General features: G+C 44.5%; 1 protein-coding gene across 1 annotated transcript in view; it reads right to left on the bottom strand.

The window, feature by feature from the left end:
* Positions 1 to 15982, bottom strand: part of GUCY2C (guanylate cyclase 2C) — a 576500-nt gene that overhangs the window by 273109 nt on the left and 287409 nt on the right. Inside the window, exon 15 of the mRNA XM_044302403.1 lies at positions 4835 to 4939. Coding sequence (XP_044158338.1) covers positions 4835 to 4939 — 105 coding nt within the window. The remainder of the gene's footprint in view (positions 1 to 4834; positions 4940 to 15982) is intronic.

Genomic DNA, 15982 nt, shown 5'->3' with positions numbered 1-15982 from the left:
TACAGGATGCATAATTGAAGTTATTACAAATCTGAGACCTGTCGAGTAGTTTGATTGGTCTACTCAGCTTGTCAACTAAACCAGAGTATTTGTTAGAATTGGACGGGCCGGGAACAGGACCTGTGGAACTAGACCCTTCGCTCTGAGCAGCCTTATGACACCACGCCGTGGAATGGTCAATTGATTGGCATAGGGAACATGACCGTGCCTTAAGCCCGGCGAAATGCCTACAAAAAATCTCAATCAATGTTGGCCCAGTTAGTAAGAAACTGGAACTGGCTCAAGGTGGCAGCTGCCTTGGCTGAGAAAGAACAATGGTAGTCGTAGAAGGAACTACCACCATACTTGTACCCCAACTCCGTTATCCTAAACAAGTACAGATCAAGTTCTTCCCTTCTCTCGGGACAAACTGAACAGATTACGTCTCTGTACAAACTAAATGCGAGCACAAATTCAGGTACCGTGAGCTTGCGGTTCAGTCTGTGGTCACGGCCTTTCAGGATCACTGACACATCCCCACAAGCAATTACCCTACTATCAGACAGGTCCCGGGTAGCGACCAGTAAGGATGCGAGATTGACATCTCTACTTTCCAGGATGTCCTTCTTTAAATTGGCAGGAACAAAATGAGCCGGCATAATACTGGGCACTGTCACAGGGATACCTGCCCCTGTCGCCGTAGATGTGGAGGGAACAGCGACATCGATGGTATGCAGGGTAGTGGAAAAACAACGAGACTCAACCGCTTGCAATCTGGTTTGCACATCCGTGACAGACGAAGTCAAGTTATTTAACAACAGATGTGTCAGCGAGTTCTGAACAGTGACCGCGGAGACTTCCTGCTGCTGAGGGCCTGAGTTAACGACCAATAACCGGTATAACTCAGCATTCCTAGCAGAAGAGGGATACAAAATACCCCGTCTGGACAACTCCGACATCAACCTAGGGATGGTCCAAGTGCAAAGAGACGAGACACTGCCCCCTTCTGACATCCTGGCAGGGTTCTCGTCGACCGAAGCCTCCACTATATCTGACGCACGTGACATACCCTGTGGATACAGTATGCATAAATCAACTCCTGACTGTCAACTGATACTGGAATGACGTGACGTGGCTGTGAGTAGGCTGAGACCCATGCAACTGTGAAAAAATACGAGTGAAAAAGGACGAGAGAACCTGAGCCAAGGAGAAGCGATAGCTGAACCTAGAACACCCCTGTGAATGGTGAGTCTGACCGTGGCACAACTGACCCACTACCAGAAGAAAAGAGTGGAATAGTACCACAACATAGCTATTGTCATACTGTACCCTGATGGTTGAACAACGTGCAGAATGTGTGTGAAGAAGGACGAGACAAATCCTGGAATAAAACCACATGTAAGATCCTTGCGTACGTCATAGCGCCAGCGTAGAGGCGTGCGACCAACAATACAGAGACCCTCTAACTAGTACTGAACGAGTATATGCCCCCCCCCCCTTAACCCTAAACTCCATCAATCAAGCATGAGTTATATATATATATATATATATATATTTTTTTTTTTTTACATCCCCTTTTTTTATTTTTATTTTTTGTGGTCATAGCTCCTGGTAGCCACTAGATGGAGCCAACACAGAGCACAGAGCCATGGACTGCAGTGCCGGCAGTCACCACCGGAGGGAGCCTGCATCGTCCAACACTGCTCCATGGACTGCATTGACTCCAGCAGCCACCAGGGGGAGCCCACACAGTAGCCTGCCCCTGCAGCACGGGCAGACAGCGGAGGAGACCGCAAGCAGGATGCTGAGGTGAGAGCGCCGCAACATGACCAGAGGCAGTACGGGCATGGGGGGGCATGAGGGGGACAACCCAATCTCCTGCCACGGACCCTGCCTAGCTAATGGCACAGCGGCCTGTGCCAGACATTTAAGGGGGGAAAGAAATTTGAATCGGGATCGCGCTGATCCCTGCACCCTACGATTCATGCCACGTGGGAGCCGGAGCTGCCTGGCAGACGCTCCGGTGCAGTGTGGCCCCCTCTTACCTAGGGAGCCGGCACTGCCGGACAGACTTGCGAACCGAGACTGCAATGTGGCAGTCACTTACCTGATCTAGTAGCTTGCTTTGCGCAGAAACGAACTTCTAGGACCGGACGCAAACTTCACACACGGAACGAGGCCAGCGTTTGACACACGTTCATTGAAGGAGGGGCAGAGGTGCCATGATATAGGCAACCGTGCCCCTCCCACAAATACAAGCCAATGAATCGGCCTTAACACTAATCTGTGGCTAAAATACTGTCCAAAATCTGTGCTGTTCTGTGTCATATACTGCCCTGTATCTGAAAACTGTATTTTGTGGACAGTAAAAAGAAAAGCGTCACAACCAGTAAAAAAATCTATAAATATGAAGAAGGCCAGCACTAAGGGACGGGGAAGTGGGCGTTATGGTGATGCCAGTGCACCAAAAAAAAAAAGCACCCAATGATGTGTTCCGGCCAGCCAATCACTGTAATGCCAGTAGAAAACATGGCTAATGGCTAATGTTTATTGGCTGCTTAGAAGGCACCAAACGTGTGGGGAGGAGACTCGAGCATGGCGCTTGAGCACATTTGGTACTCGGCCGAGCGCTCGGATCTGCCGAGCATAGCGATGCTCTAGCCGAACCGGTACTCGGCCGAGAATGCTCGCTCATCACTACTTAAAAAACAAAACATTTTGTGCCACTAGGGAACTTGAGTCAGACGTCCAGGGGTTACAGAGACATGCAGGATGCCAACCCAGATCTTCAGTTAAAATGCTTTAACTGGCAGCGGGAGTGCCACTCAACTGTATCCATGTCCTTAGGATACTGATGGCAGAGCAGGGATTCATAGACTCCCTACACTACCAGGTGGTGCAATGATGTGACTGTATTTTGTCTCCTGTGCCAAAGTGCTGACTACTGAGGCCTCAGTTAAGCCCTTCAAGTGATTGGGTACGTTGAGTGAAGATTTATTATTTTCTGTGAGGTGGGCACTATAAATGAAGAGGGAGCACTGTAACATATGAGGGAGACTATAAACTAGAAGGGGGCACTATAACAGGTGAAGTGATGCAATAACCTGTGAGAGGGCACTTTTACCTATGAGGCAACACAAAGATGGGACTGTTACTGCTCTGGGGAAGAAAGGGTGTATTATTAGCAATGCCTCCTTCTGCCGTCAAACAGTAATACAAGTTTCTGCTCCCCACACAATAAAAATACCCACCTTTATTATGTTCTAGGAGTCACAAAGGTTGGATTGTTACATTGTAGGAAGCAAAAGTGGGCCTTTTTTCTGTGTGCGTTCTCAAGGGAGCACTATTATATCACTATTTTAACTAAACAATCTTATTTTACTAGGATAGAACATGTGGGCTATATTACCCCGTGGGGTAGAACAAATGGCATTATTACTCTGTGAGGCACAAAAGTGCACTATTACTGTGCTAGTGGCGGTGACATACCTCTATGGCGGTTTGTGCACAGCCATAGCACTCTAAAGGTACCTTTGGAGGCACCAATGGGGTTAAAGATGCAATCCAAGCAAAGCTGATACACTTAGTTATGACCAGTGTTGGGCCTTGAGTTGCTGCGTTGCACACAGATTCGAAGACACCAAATAAAAAAATTGTAATCATTTCACTAATACTTTTATGCTGCTGCAGTTAGAGAAGAAAAACACAAATTTTGACTAGATATCCACAGATAACAAAATTTGCTGCTAAATTTCTTATACAGTCACACAGATAGGGTATATTCACATATAGCCATGGCAGCGTGCACCTGCACATTGGGATGTGCTGACTTACCCCCTTTTTTGCAGTTGTACTGAGCTGGAGGTGTGGCTGACTCCAGTAGAAAGCTGTAGCCTATTCTCATTGTATTTATTGGAAGCCATTTGGCACCAGGAAAGATATAGAGTGGGCTCAGCATGCATGTTGGTACCTGGATTTAATGCAGGCTGTTATGGCACAAGAAATGGTAAAAAGCAGCATTCATGTGGAACCTGTACTCCCCGAATTTTATGGTGGCCATTATGGCACATAACAGGTTCCTGTCTTACAGAGATCACCTTGATGTTTGGCAGACGGGTCCAAGAAATTTTGTACAAAATGTATTTGCCAAGAATCTTAAATTTGCTAAATAAGTGTAGCATTAGCACCAGAATGTTTTCTATAATTCTGGCATTATTGTACTTTATTTGTGTTTGCAGAGTGCATACTTGTGCACAAATTTCAAGCACACTTCTGCAAACCCCTTTCTAGTGAATTTGAGAGCTGCAGAAACTTCTGTAATAAATCTGTTGTAAAAGCCATCAGAGTATTGGGCATAAAAGAACAATGTGTGCACAAATGGTTTAAGGTTTTATTTACTGTCTCCTTTACTCCTTGCAGCAAACTTAATCAGCGCCTGGGAGTGCCACTTCCCTTTTCAAGCTTTTCCATCATTGCTTGTCCTGTCCTTGTGGTTTTAGGTTCCCTGCTGGACCATAAGTTGTGAGGTCCCATGAGAGCTGCTGCCTTTCACTGTTCGCAGTGGTCACATCTGCTAAAATGGTGGGTCACTGTTTATCTGCTGCCACCTGCTGCTGACAGGGTGGGCACAGTTCATGTGCCATCTGCTGTACATAACTGTAAGGCTATTTGCTGCAATTCACTGGTATAATAGACATACAGTTAGGTCCATTTGCAGGAAGAGGCTTTATCACTGTTACACTTTACTAAATAAACTTGTTCACAGGATAGACAGTCATGTATCCTCTGAGATCTCATTGCAAATTGATTAATCATAAGCAAAAATTCACTAAATAAAAACTTAGAATAGTCTTACTCGAAGTGAGCCTCTTTCACAGTATTCAATAACACCATATATCATAGCGTCCTTCTTCACAGTTCCATAGAATTTTGTCAGGTTGTAATAATCTATCTGTAGAAGCTGAAGAGTTACAATCGGTTTAATTCAGTTATGAATAGAACTAGTACAGTTACATAGATTTCAGGTTTATAGGGAAACTTATGTAGGAAAAAGTTTAATGTGACATGAAGAATATGCAGAATATGTTGGCACAATATTGTGCCACTTGCACACAGTGCAGAATATGTGTGGTTTTTCCAATGCGGATGCTTAGTGCATTACCAGCAAAGTACATCAGATTACACAAACATTAACATATACAATCTCAATGATACAGGTTTGCTACCCCATAATAATTGACTAATAACTTGAAAAGGAAGGGGAAGCTAAAAAAAAAAACACAAAAAAACTTTATTAAATCAGAACTCAATTGGGAAAAGGTGAATAAAACCAGTGCTATTCGCACCAATGGAAATGATTATGTAATCAATCAAATCTAGTGATCCAATATTCAAGGCTCAGGGGTAAACCTGACTGCCCCTTTAGATACCTGTCCCTAGGCTAGGTGATGCGGTAATATTAGCAAGCAAAAATGGACAAGACTTGGGGTATTGTTATCAAACCCAAACATCCATAATCACTGCCAATATGGAAGTTATTTCAGTGGAGACTGTTGTTAATCTACAATAACGTGCCCACATCTCTCTTGTTTACTGATGACAGCACAAGCTGCACACGCACTGCAATACATGCAGCTAGCAAGCAGCTAATACAGTCCCACATTGTAATGCAACTTTAGAAAATAAAATAAAAGTTGCCCTTATAGCTCTAACAGGCTACACATAAAATAATGTCCGAGGCTCGATGCCTTTCTGCAAACAAAGATGCCTCATCAGGCGCCTGTAATGTAACCTAATGCTTTGAGCCAAAAACAAAGTATGAAAAAGGCAGTAGGAATGCCCCTCTCACACGGCGCTAGAATGGCCATTTTATGTATCTATTTATTTGTTTTATCGGTTTCAATAAATATATATTTTCGTATATATATACAGTACAGACCAAAAATTTGGACACACCTTCTCATTCAAAGAGTTTTCTTTATTTTCATGACTATGAAAATTGTAGATTCACACTGAAGGCATCAAAACTATGAATTAACACATGTGGAATTATATACATAACAAAAAAAGTGTGAAACAACTGAAAATATGTCATATTCTAGGTTCTTCAAAGTAGCCACCTTTTGCTTTGATTACTGCTTTGCACACTCTTGGCATTCTCTTGATGAGCTTCAAAAAACGACATCTATATATAAATTTTTCTCTAAATGTATTGTTCTACATGTCTTTGATGTTTGGGTAAAAAAAAAATGGTTTGGGTAAAAGTTATAGCGTTTACAAACTATGTGTCACGGAAGGTGTACAGAAAACTAGAAGACACAAATGAAGATCCGACTGACTGGATCCAAAACTAAGGAACCAAAGGGAGAGCCCTGCAACAGACCTGGCTCTCTCCGTAACTGCTCAGCCTATGCAAAAATCTCAATGGTAGATGATCGCATATCCTCGTTCCTCGACTGTATAACACCTGAACACCCTATAATAGTGACGGGGCACGACCACCGGCTCCCTACACTAGATACGGAGGGAGTCAGGGTCACCTGGGATCCAGCAAACAGGAAAACACAAAAGAATGAACACAACTTATCTGTAGAAGACTCAGGAGTAGCATCCAGCATGCACATACTCCACGAAGTTGTATAAACCGCAAAGTGATGCAGTATGGGAAGGGATTTAAAGGGATGCAATCAGTACAACTACATGACAGCTGAGAGAGGCTAACGAGATGAGAAAACGAAAGCAAAACAAAAGGAACCTCAAGGAGGAGGTTCTGAAGAACGTCTGTCAGAGCTTCTCAGATGTCTGGTGGTGACACTATGGTACAAAAATGTGAATTTTCGCTTTTTGAAGCAGCTCTGACTTTCTAAGCACCTGTCATGTTTCCTGAGGTTCTATAATGCCCAGACAGTAGGAACCCCCCACAAATAACTCCATAGACACCCTAAGGTATCCCACAAAAACCCCACAAGTGATCCCATTTTGGAAAGAAGACACCCCAAGGTATTTCGTGATGGGCATAGTGAGTTCATGGAAGTTTTTATTTTTTGTCACAAGTTAGTGGAATATGAGACTTTGTAAGAAAAAAAAATCACCTTTTTCCGCTTTCCGTCTTTTGCCGAGATATTTCTCTCACCCAGCATGAGTATATGTAAAAAGACACCCCAAAACACATTGCCCTACTTCATCTGAGTACGGCGATACCACATGTGTGACACTTCTTTGCAGCCTAGGTGGGCAAACGGGCCCACATACCAAAGAGCACCTTTCGGATTTCACAGGGCATTTTTTACACATTTTGATTTCAAACCACTTCTCATGCATTAGGGCCCCTAAAATGCCAGGGCAGTATAACTACCCCACAAGTGATCCCATTTTGGAAAGAAAACACCCCAAGGTATTTCGTGATGGGCATAAGGAGTTCATAGAAGTTTTTATTTTTTGTCACAAGTTAGTGGAATATGAGACTTTGTAAGAAAAAAAAAATCATCATTTTCCGCTAACTTGTGACAAAAAAAAAAACATTCTAGGAACTCGCCATGCCCCTCACGGAATACCTTGGGGTGTCTTCTTTACAAAATAGGGTCACTTGTGGAGTAGTTATACTGCTGTGGCATTTTAGAAGCCCTAATGCGTTAGAAGTAGTTTGAAATCAAAATGTGTAAAAAATGCCCTGTGAAATCCTAAAGGTGCTCTTTGGAATGTGGGCTTCTTTGCCCACCTAGGCTGCGAAAAAGTGTCACACATGTGGTATCGCCGTATTTAGAAGAAGTAGGGCAATGTGTTTTGGAGTGTCTTTTTACATATACCCATGCTGGGTGAGAGAAATATCTCGGCAAAAGACAACTTTTCCCATTTTTTTTATACAAAGTTGGCATTTGACCAAGATATTTATCTCACCCAGCATGGGTATATGTAAAATGACACCCCAAAACACATTGCCCAACTTCTCCTGAGTACAGCGATACCACATGTGTGACACTTTTTTGCAGCCTAGGTGGGCAAAGGGGCCCAAATTCCTTTTATGAGGGCATTTTTAGACATTTGGATCCCAGACTTCTTCTCACGCTTTAGGGCCCCTAAAATGCCAGGGCAGTATAAATATCCCACATGTGACCCCATTTTGGAAAGAAGACACCCCAACGTATTCAATGAGGGGCATGGCGAGTTCCTAGAAAAAAAAAATTGGCACAAGTTAGCGGAAATTGATTTTTTTTAGTTTTTTCTCACAAAGTCTCCCTTTCCGCTAACTTGGGACAAAAATTTCAATCTTTCATGGACTCAATATACCCCTCAGAGAATACCTCAGGGTGTCTTCTTTCCAAAATGGGGTCATTTGTGGGGTGTTTGTACTGCCCTGGCATTGTGTTTGCCAAAGCATATGAACACCGCCGCCCCCTCAGCTCATATGCCTCGGCAAACGTATCTTTTACTGCAGAGGAGAAATATCGTCTTGCAGCGCCGCATACACCGACTTTTGTGTAATCTGACAGCAGCGCAATGCTTCTGTCAGAATGCACATCAGTGCTGCAGCTAGTCGATCGGTTGGTCCACCTGGAAGGTAAAAAAAAACAGGCCGCAACGCAATAAATTTATTATTTTTATAATAACATTTGAACAGAACATATAAACTTTATTAAACTTTTTGAACAGAACGTTAATTTTTTGCTTACGAGTGATTTTTTTTTATTTTTTTTTAACCTTTATAGGACAAACCTCTCCTTCCCCATGGGACAATGTGCAAAGCGCAAATCGCCCAGAGATGTGGCGAAGTACATTATGCACTTAGTCCCTCTGTGTGAATGGGCCCTAATTGCCCTGTGTGCCTGTCCTGTGAGATGCAATCCCTATGCTAAGTGTACCTGTGTGTGGTACTTCCGGAAACACTCCCCTAAGCATAGGGCAGGGTGGTCAGGGCAGTCAAGACAGAAATAGCGGGTGTCACGCCTTATTCCACTCCTGCTACAGACACAACATCTTTTTCGGGGGGAGCAGTTCTTCATTACACAAGGCAGCCCTCTCCCCCCTTGCAAGACGGGTGATAACGAGCCATTGGGGGAAGCCCCAGCGACTAGGTTGCACGGTGCCACAGCAGCCAATCTGTTCTAGGAACAAATGCCTGAAGAGGGGCACACTTGTGTAGAAATTCTCCACATAAAGATGGTACCCCTTGCCAAATAAGGGTGACACCAAGTCTCAGACTGTCTTCCCACTGCTCCCCAGGTAGTCAGGGCAACCGACCAGCTCCAGGGTCTGATCTTTACCCTCATAGATCCGAAATTTGTGGGTATAGCCTGTGGCCCTTTCACAGAGCTTATACAATTTGACCCCATACCGGGCGCGCTTGCTTGGGATGTACAGTCAAGAACAGCTCAAAAAATCCCAGTGCCGAACCGATCTGAGCTGTCTCAACCCGAACTCCAGACTGGGCGTTGAAAGGGGGAACTAATGGTGCGGCTGAAGTTGGGGACTGCCAATCAGGGTTTGCCATCACCTCCGGGACTCTAGGGGCTCTACGGGCCTGTCTGTGGGGTGGCTGCGACAGGGTAACTATTGCACTGTGCCACCGTACCAGCTTCAACTGCCCTTCTCGTGCTCGCCACTTCACCATGTTGTACGGCAGTGCTGGTACTAGGTCCAGGGTGGGCTGCGCTGCTGGTGTATGCCTCACCACGTAATCCGACAGCGCCAGCCCCACTCTGCTGCCCTTGAAGCGGATCCTGCGCAACCTGTGGTGTAGTAACACGGGGCCGGGTACGCCTGGTGGTATCAGGGACCCACTGGATTCGTCAGATGAGGGTTCCCATTCCTCATCCGACTGGGTCAGAAGCCTGTAGGCCTCTTCAGAAGAATACCCCTTATTTGACATTTGGACTACAAAATTTAGGGGGTATTCCCTGAGACTACCCAAGAAAAAAAGCAAGCCTGTCTTATAAATGGGAGGCTAGCGAAGTACCGGAAGCCGCTGCGATTGATAAAAAATATCAAAACTGATTTATTTTTTTATCGCCGCAGCGCTTGTAAAGCGATTGTGCAGTGATAAAAATTTGGTCACTGCGGCGGGGCGGGCGTGGGTGAACGCACATGTGGGCGACCGATCAGGCCTGATCGGGCAAACACTGCGTTTTGGGTGGAGGGAGAACTAAGGTGACACTAATACTATTATAGATCTGACTGTGATCAGTTTTGATCACTTACAGATACTATAAAAGTACAAATGCTGATTAGCGATACGCTAATCAGCGAATCAGTGACTGTGGTGCGGTGGGCTGGGCTCTAAATGATCGCTAACTACCTAACCAAGGGGCCTAAACTATCCTAAAACCTAACAGTCAATACCATTAAAAAAAAAAAAGTGACAGTTTACACTGATCACTTTTTTCCCTTTCACTATGTGATTGACAGGGCGATCAAGGGGTTAATTGGGGTGATGGGGGGTGATCTGGTGCTAAGTGTAGTGTTTTGTGTGTACTCACGGTGATGTCTGCTCCTCTGCTGGAACCAACCGACCAAAAGGACCAGCAGAGGAGCAGAGAATCCATTTAACACCTTATATTAACTATAAATATAAGGTGTTATATGGCTTGTGATTCGTTTTTTTTGAAAATCATCAGCCTGCCAGCCACGATCATTGGCTGGCAGGCTGATCATGTAATAGCCCTCTAACTTTTGCCGGCCCGCGATGCGCATGCACCGGCCGGCTTAGAGCGTCATCTTGCGAGATGACGCGCCAATGCGTGACTCTGCCTGAGACAGCCGCCTCAGGACCGCGGTCCTGCGTTAGGCGGTCCGGAGGCGGTTAAAGTAATGATGGCCACTAGTTTTTCTTTACTTAGCTGCTTTTTTTCTTGCCATAATACAAATTCTAACAGTCTATTCAGTAGGACTATCAGCTGTGTATCCACTTGACTTCTCCACAACGCAACTAATGGTCCCAACCCCTTTTATAAGGCAAGAAATCCCACTTTTTAAACCTGACAGGGCACAACTGTGAAGTGAAAACTATTTCAGGTGACTACCTCTTGAAGCTCATCAAGAGAATGCCAAGAGTGTGCAAAGCAGTAATCAAAGCAAAAGGTGGCTACTTTGTTGAACCTAAAATATGACATATTTTCAGTTGTTTCACACTTTATTATGTATATAATTTCACATGTGTTAATTCATAGTTTTGATGCCTTCAGTGTGAATCTACAATTTTCATAGTCATGAAAATAAAGAAAACTCTTTAAATGAGAAGGTGTGTCCAAACTTTTGGTCTGTACTGTATATATATATATATATATATATATATACACATACACGGTATATAGTATAATATTTTTGTATATGCTGAGTGCCTGGGTTTGTCCCATCTAAGAGATATATTTGACTTTGTGCTAATAACTCTGGAATGCTTTTAGTTATCCAAGCGATTCTAAGATTGTTTTCTTTTGACATATTGTACTTCATGTTAGTGGTAAATGTGGGTCAATATGTTTTACCTTTATTTATTAAAATATACAAGGGGAGATAGAGAAGAACACGGCGGCACTGCTTCCACTGATGTTGCCGTCAATAATGGGATGACCGTAGTGCGGTATAATGTGCTTCACTATGTGGTGCTCAGCAGGACAAAGATGCAGACTGTAAGTCACAATTTAAGGAAGAAATGTAACAAAGCTGCGGCACTCACCGAAGTACTGATATCTTCTTTATTGAAACTTCCTTAGAAGGCAGCATAGAGGATCCAGGGGCGGACACAATACAGGGAGTGCAGAATTATTAGGCAAATTAGTATTTTGACCACATCATCCTCTTTATGCATGTTGTCTTACTCCAAGCTGTATAGGCTCGAAAGCCTACTACTAATTAAGCATATTAGGTGATGTGCATCTCTGTAATGAGAAGGGGTGTGGTCTAATGACATCAACACCCTATATCAGGTGTGCATAATTATTAGGCAACTTCCTTTCCTTTGGCAAAATGGGTCAAAAGAAGGACTTGACAGGCTCAGAAAAGTCAAAAATAGTGAGATATCTTGCAGAGGGATGCAGCACTCTTAAAATTGCAAAGCTTCTGAAGCATGATCATCGAACAATCAAGCGTTTCATTCAAAATAGTCAACAGGGTCGCAAGAAGCGCGTGGAAAAACCAAGGCGCAAAGTAACTGCCCATGAACTGAGAAAAGTCAAGCGTGCAGCTGCCAAGATGCCACTTGCCACCAGTTTGGCCATATTTCAGAGCTGCAACATCACTGGAGTGCCCAAAAGCACAAGGTGTGCAATACTCAGAGACATGGCCAAGGTAAGAAAGGCTGAAATACGACCACCACTGAACAAGACACACAAGCTGAAACGTCAAGACTGGGCCAAGAAATATCTCAAGACTGATTTTTCTAAGGTTTTATGGACTGATGAAATGAGAGTGAGTCTTGATGGGCCAGATGGATGGGCCCGTGGCTGGATTGGTAAAGGGCAGAGAGCTCCAGTCCGACGCAGACGCCAGCAAGGTGGAGGTGGAGTACTGGTTTGGGCTGGTATCATCAAAGATGAGCTTGTGGGGCCTTTTCGGGTTGAGGATGGAGTCAAGCTCAACTCCCAGTCCTACTGCCAGTTTCTGGAAGACACCTTCTTCAAGCAGTGGTACAGGAAGAAGTCTGCATCCTTCAAGAAAAACATGATTTTCATGCAGGACGATGCTCCATCACACGCGTCCAAGTACTCCACAGCGTGGCTGGCAAGAAAGGGTATAAAAGAAGAAAATCTAATGACATGGCCTCCTTGTTCACCTGATTTGAACCCCATTGAGAACCTGTGGTCCATCATCAAATGTGAGATTTACAAGGAGGGAAAACAGTACACCTCTCTGAACAGTGTCTGGGAGGCTGTGGTTGCTGCTGCATGCAATGTTGATGGTGAACAGATCAAAACACTGACAGAATCCATTGATGGCAGGCTTTTGAGTGTCCTTCTAAAGAAAGGTGGCTATATTGGTCACATTTGTTTTTGTTTTGTTTTTGAATGTCAGAAATGTATATTTGTGAATGTTGAGATGTTATATTGGTTTCACTGGTAAAAATAAATAATTGAAATGGGTATATATTTGTTTTTTGTTAAGTTGCCTAATAATTATGCACAGTAATAGTCACCTGCACACACAGATATCCCCCTAAAATAGCTAAAACTAAAAACAAACTAAAAACTACTTCCAAAAATATTCAGCTTTGATATTAATGAGTTTTTTGGGTTCATAGAGAACATGGTTGTTTTTCAATAATAAAATTAATCCTTAAAAATACAACTTGCCTAATAATTCTGCACTCCCTGTATTGCAAGCAGCAACGGACGTTTCGCTCGTGGGATCGCGCTTCCTCAGGCCACTGAATACGTCATCGAGCACAGGTGTACTTTATACAGGTGGACAGAGGGACGGCCGGTGCTGCCAGTCACTATCGCGCGCCCATGGATTAATGACATAAATTAAAAAACATGCAAGCAACAGGTACAATTGTAAGTGCTAAAAACGAGTTAATCAGCACCAAGCCGGATACAATTTATCTAATAAGTTACGAAACTATATATAGAAGGCGGGGAGAGTGTCAGGCGGCACACTAGGGCAATAAATGCATTACATTTCAAATAATAATGTTCGGGCTGTTAAAGCCACGTAATACCAGTATGGAAAATCACAGGTGCGGAACAACATTATGAATACACACAATCGCACTCGCAAAAAATCGCAAATGCAAAAAAATCACATCATGCGAACAATCCCCCTCTATTCCGAGCGCATGCGGTTTATAAGAACACTGACATATCATTCTTATTGTTCATACCTGTCGCACCCATCGCTCCAGTTTGCATAATCCACCTTGCCTCCCTCTGCAGGAGCAGGCGATGCCGGTCACCACCCCTGGGGATGGGATGGACATGCTCCACCCCCGCAAAGGAGAGGCAACGTGGATGGGCATCGTGGGCAGGGCGTATATGATCAATGAGGCGTGGACTACCTCTACCGGACCGTATAGAACCAACGTGTTCACGAATGCGTTCGAATAGAGGGCGGATTGTTTTACCTATATAAAAACGTTTGCAGGGACAAAAAACTACATATACCACATAGGATGTACGGCAGTTTATAAATTCCTGTACAGTGTGTTGTATCCCCCCTATCTGCAAATGTTTGCTACAGACATTTAATGCACAGAATGAACAGTGGCCACATTTAAAATTGCCTATAGGCTTTTTAAGCCAAATCTCGCCCTTAGGTGTAGAGAATACACTCCTGACAAGTTTGTCTTTGAGTGTAGGGCACCTCCTAAATGTGACCAGCGTTTTTTTACTGGTGAAGCTGCTGAGAGTAGAATCCCCCTTCAGTAAGTCCCAGTTTCGATTAATTACCTGTCTAACTACCTCGGCGGCGGGACTATATTGAAAGGAGAAAGCAAAGCGTGAGGGTTTGGCATTAATTCCTCGCTCCATGAGCAAAACATTCCGGTCCAATTGGGCCGCTTTGCGAAGAGCTGCAGAGACACTCCTCGTGGATAACCCCTATCTAGAAGCCTGCCCCTAAGTTCTCCAGCCTGCCGAAAAAAACCTTCATCGGTATCGTTTATCCTGCGCAGTTGGACGAACTGTCCGTACGGGACTGCACGTTTGACAGACGGCAGGTGGAAACTGGTCTGGTGGAGGAGGGAGTTGGTCGCCGTGGGCTTAAGATAGCCACTGGTATGTACAATGCCATCCTTTACAGTGACATGCACGTCTAAGAAATCCAGAACCTCACCACCAAAATTGATGGTGAATTTCATATTCATTTGATTCCGTGCGTTCAGATAATCGACGAATGCACGGCACAACCCCTCGCTCCCCGACCAGACCAGGAAGATGTCATCCACGTATCTTAAAAGCAAGTGGATGTGGCGCAGGAAGGGGTTATCCACCGAGAAGATATAGGTCTATTCAAATACCGCCAGGTACAGGTTAGCGAATGTGCATGAAACAGGAGTGCCCATTGCAGTACCTAGTACCTGGCGGTACCACTATCCATCGAATTGGAAAACATTATTACTAAGGACAAGGTCCAATGCTTCATGAACGAAGTCATTAAATACCGCACTCTTATCGCTTTTGCTCAAAACTGTACTGACTGCCCGAAGTCCTAGATCATGGGGGATACGGGTATATAAACTTTCGACGTCCAAAGACACAAGGTTAAAATCATCCTGCCACTCAAGGCCTCTGAGTGCCCGGAGAAAGTCCCTTGTGTCTTTTAGATACGTCGGAGTGCTATTTAGCAAGGGTCTAAGAAGCCAATCAATGTAGCCAGACAGGGGCTCCGTCACTGAACCGATCCCCGCAATGATCGGACGACCTGGGGGTCGGGTCAGTGATTTGTGGATCTTGGGTACGAAGTACCATGTAGGAATTTTGGGGAAGGCAGGGATAAGTCGATCTTTCATGGTTTTGGGTAAAAATCCATTAAACACATATTGATTAATAAAGCTATACAACCTTGAGGATACATCAGGTAAAGGGTCTCCCCTAAGCTTTAAATACACCATACTATCTCCTAGTTGCCTATATGCCTCCTCCATATCGTACTCCCTGGGCATCAGGACCACGTTCCCTCCCTTGTCGGCCGGCTTGATGACCATATTATTCTGTTTACTAAGCCACAAGAGAGCGCGGGATTCCTCTACCGTTAGGTTAGAGGGTGCTGCGGGGTACACCAGCGCACGCATTTCTCTCAATACTCGCTTGTGGAAAAGGTCTATAGCCGAGCCGGTCGGCATGGGAGGAAGGAAGGTGGACCCGATGCCCCCCATGTACCTATTGAAGTGACCTGTGGCGTCCACAGGTTCTTCTAGTTCAGTGTTGGACAGAAAATGAATACAGGCTATCTCCTCGTCACTGAATCTGCCTAGTAAATGAAAATCGGTAAAAGACATGGTAGCTGGGACCTCTCCCTGTAAGGGGTCAGAACCCTGAAAGGGGGTCTCAACAAACAGCTTTTTGAGGTACAACTT

This window comes from Bufo gargarizans, chromosome 7 (genome assembly GCF_014858855.1).
Source record: "Bufo gargarizans isolate SCDJY-AF-19 chromosome 7, ASM1485885v1, whole genome shotgun sequence".
Lineage (NCBI taxonomy): Eukaryota > Metazoa > Chordata > Amphibia > Anura > Bufonidae > Bufo > Bufo gargarizans.
Note: the sequence above shows the minus strand (reverse complement) of the source record. Positions and strands in the feature narration are given on the sequence as shown.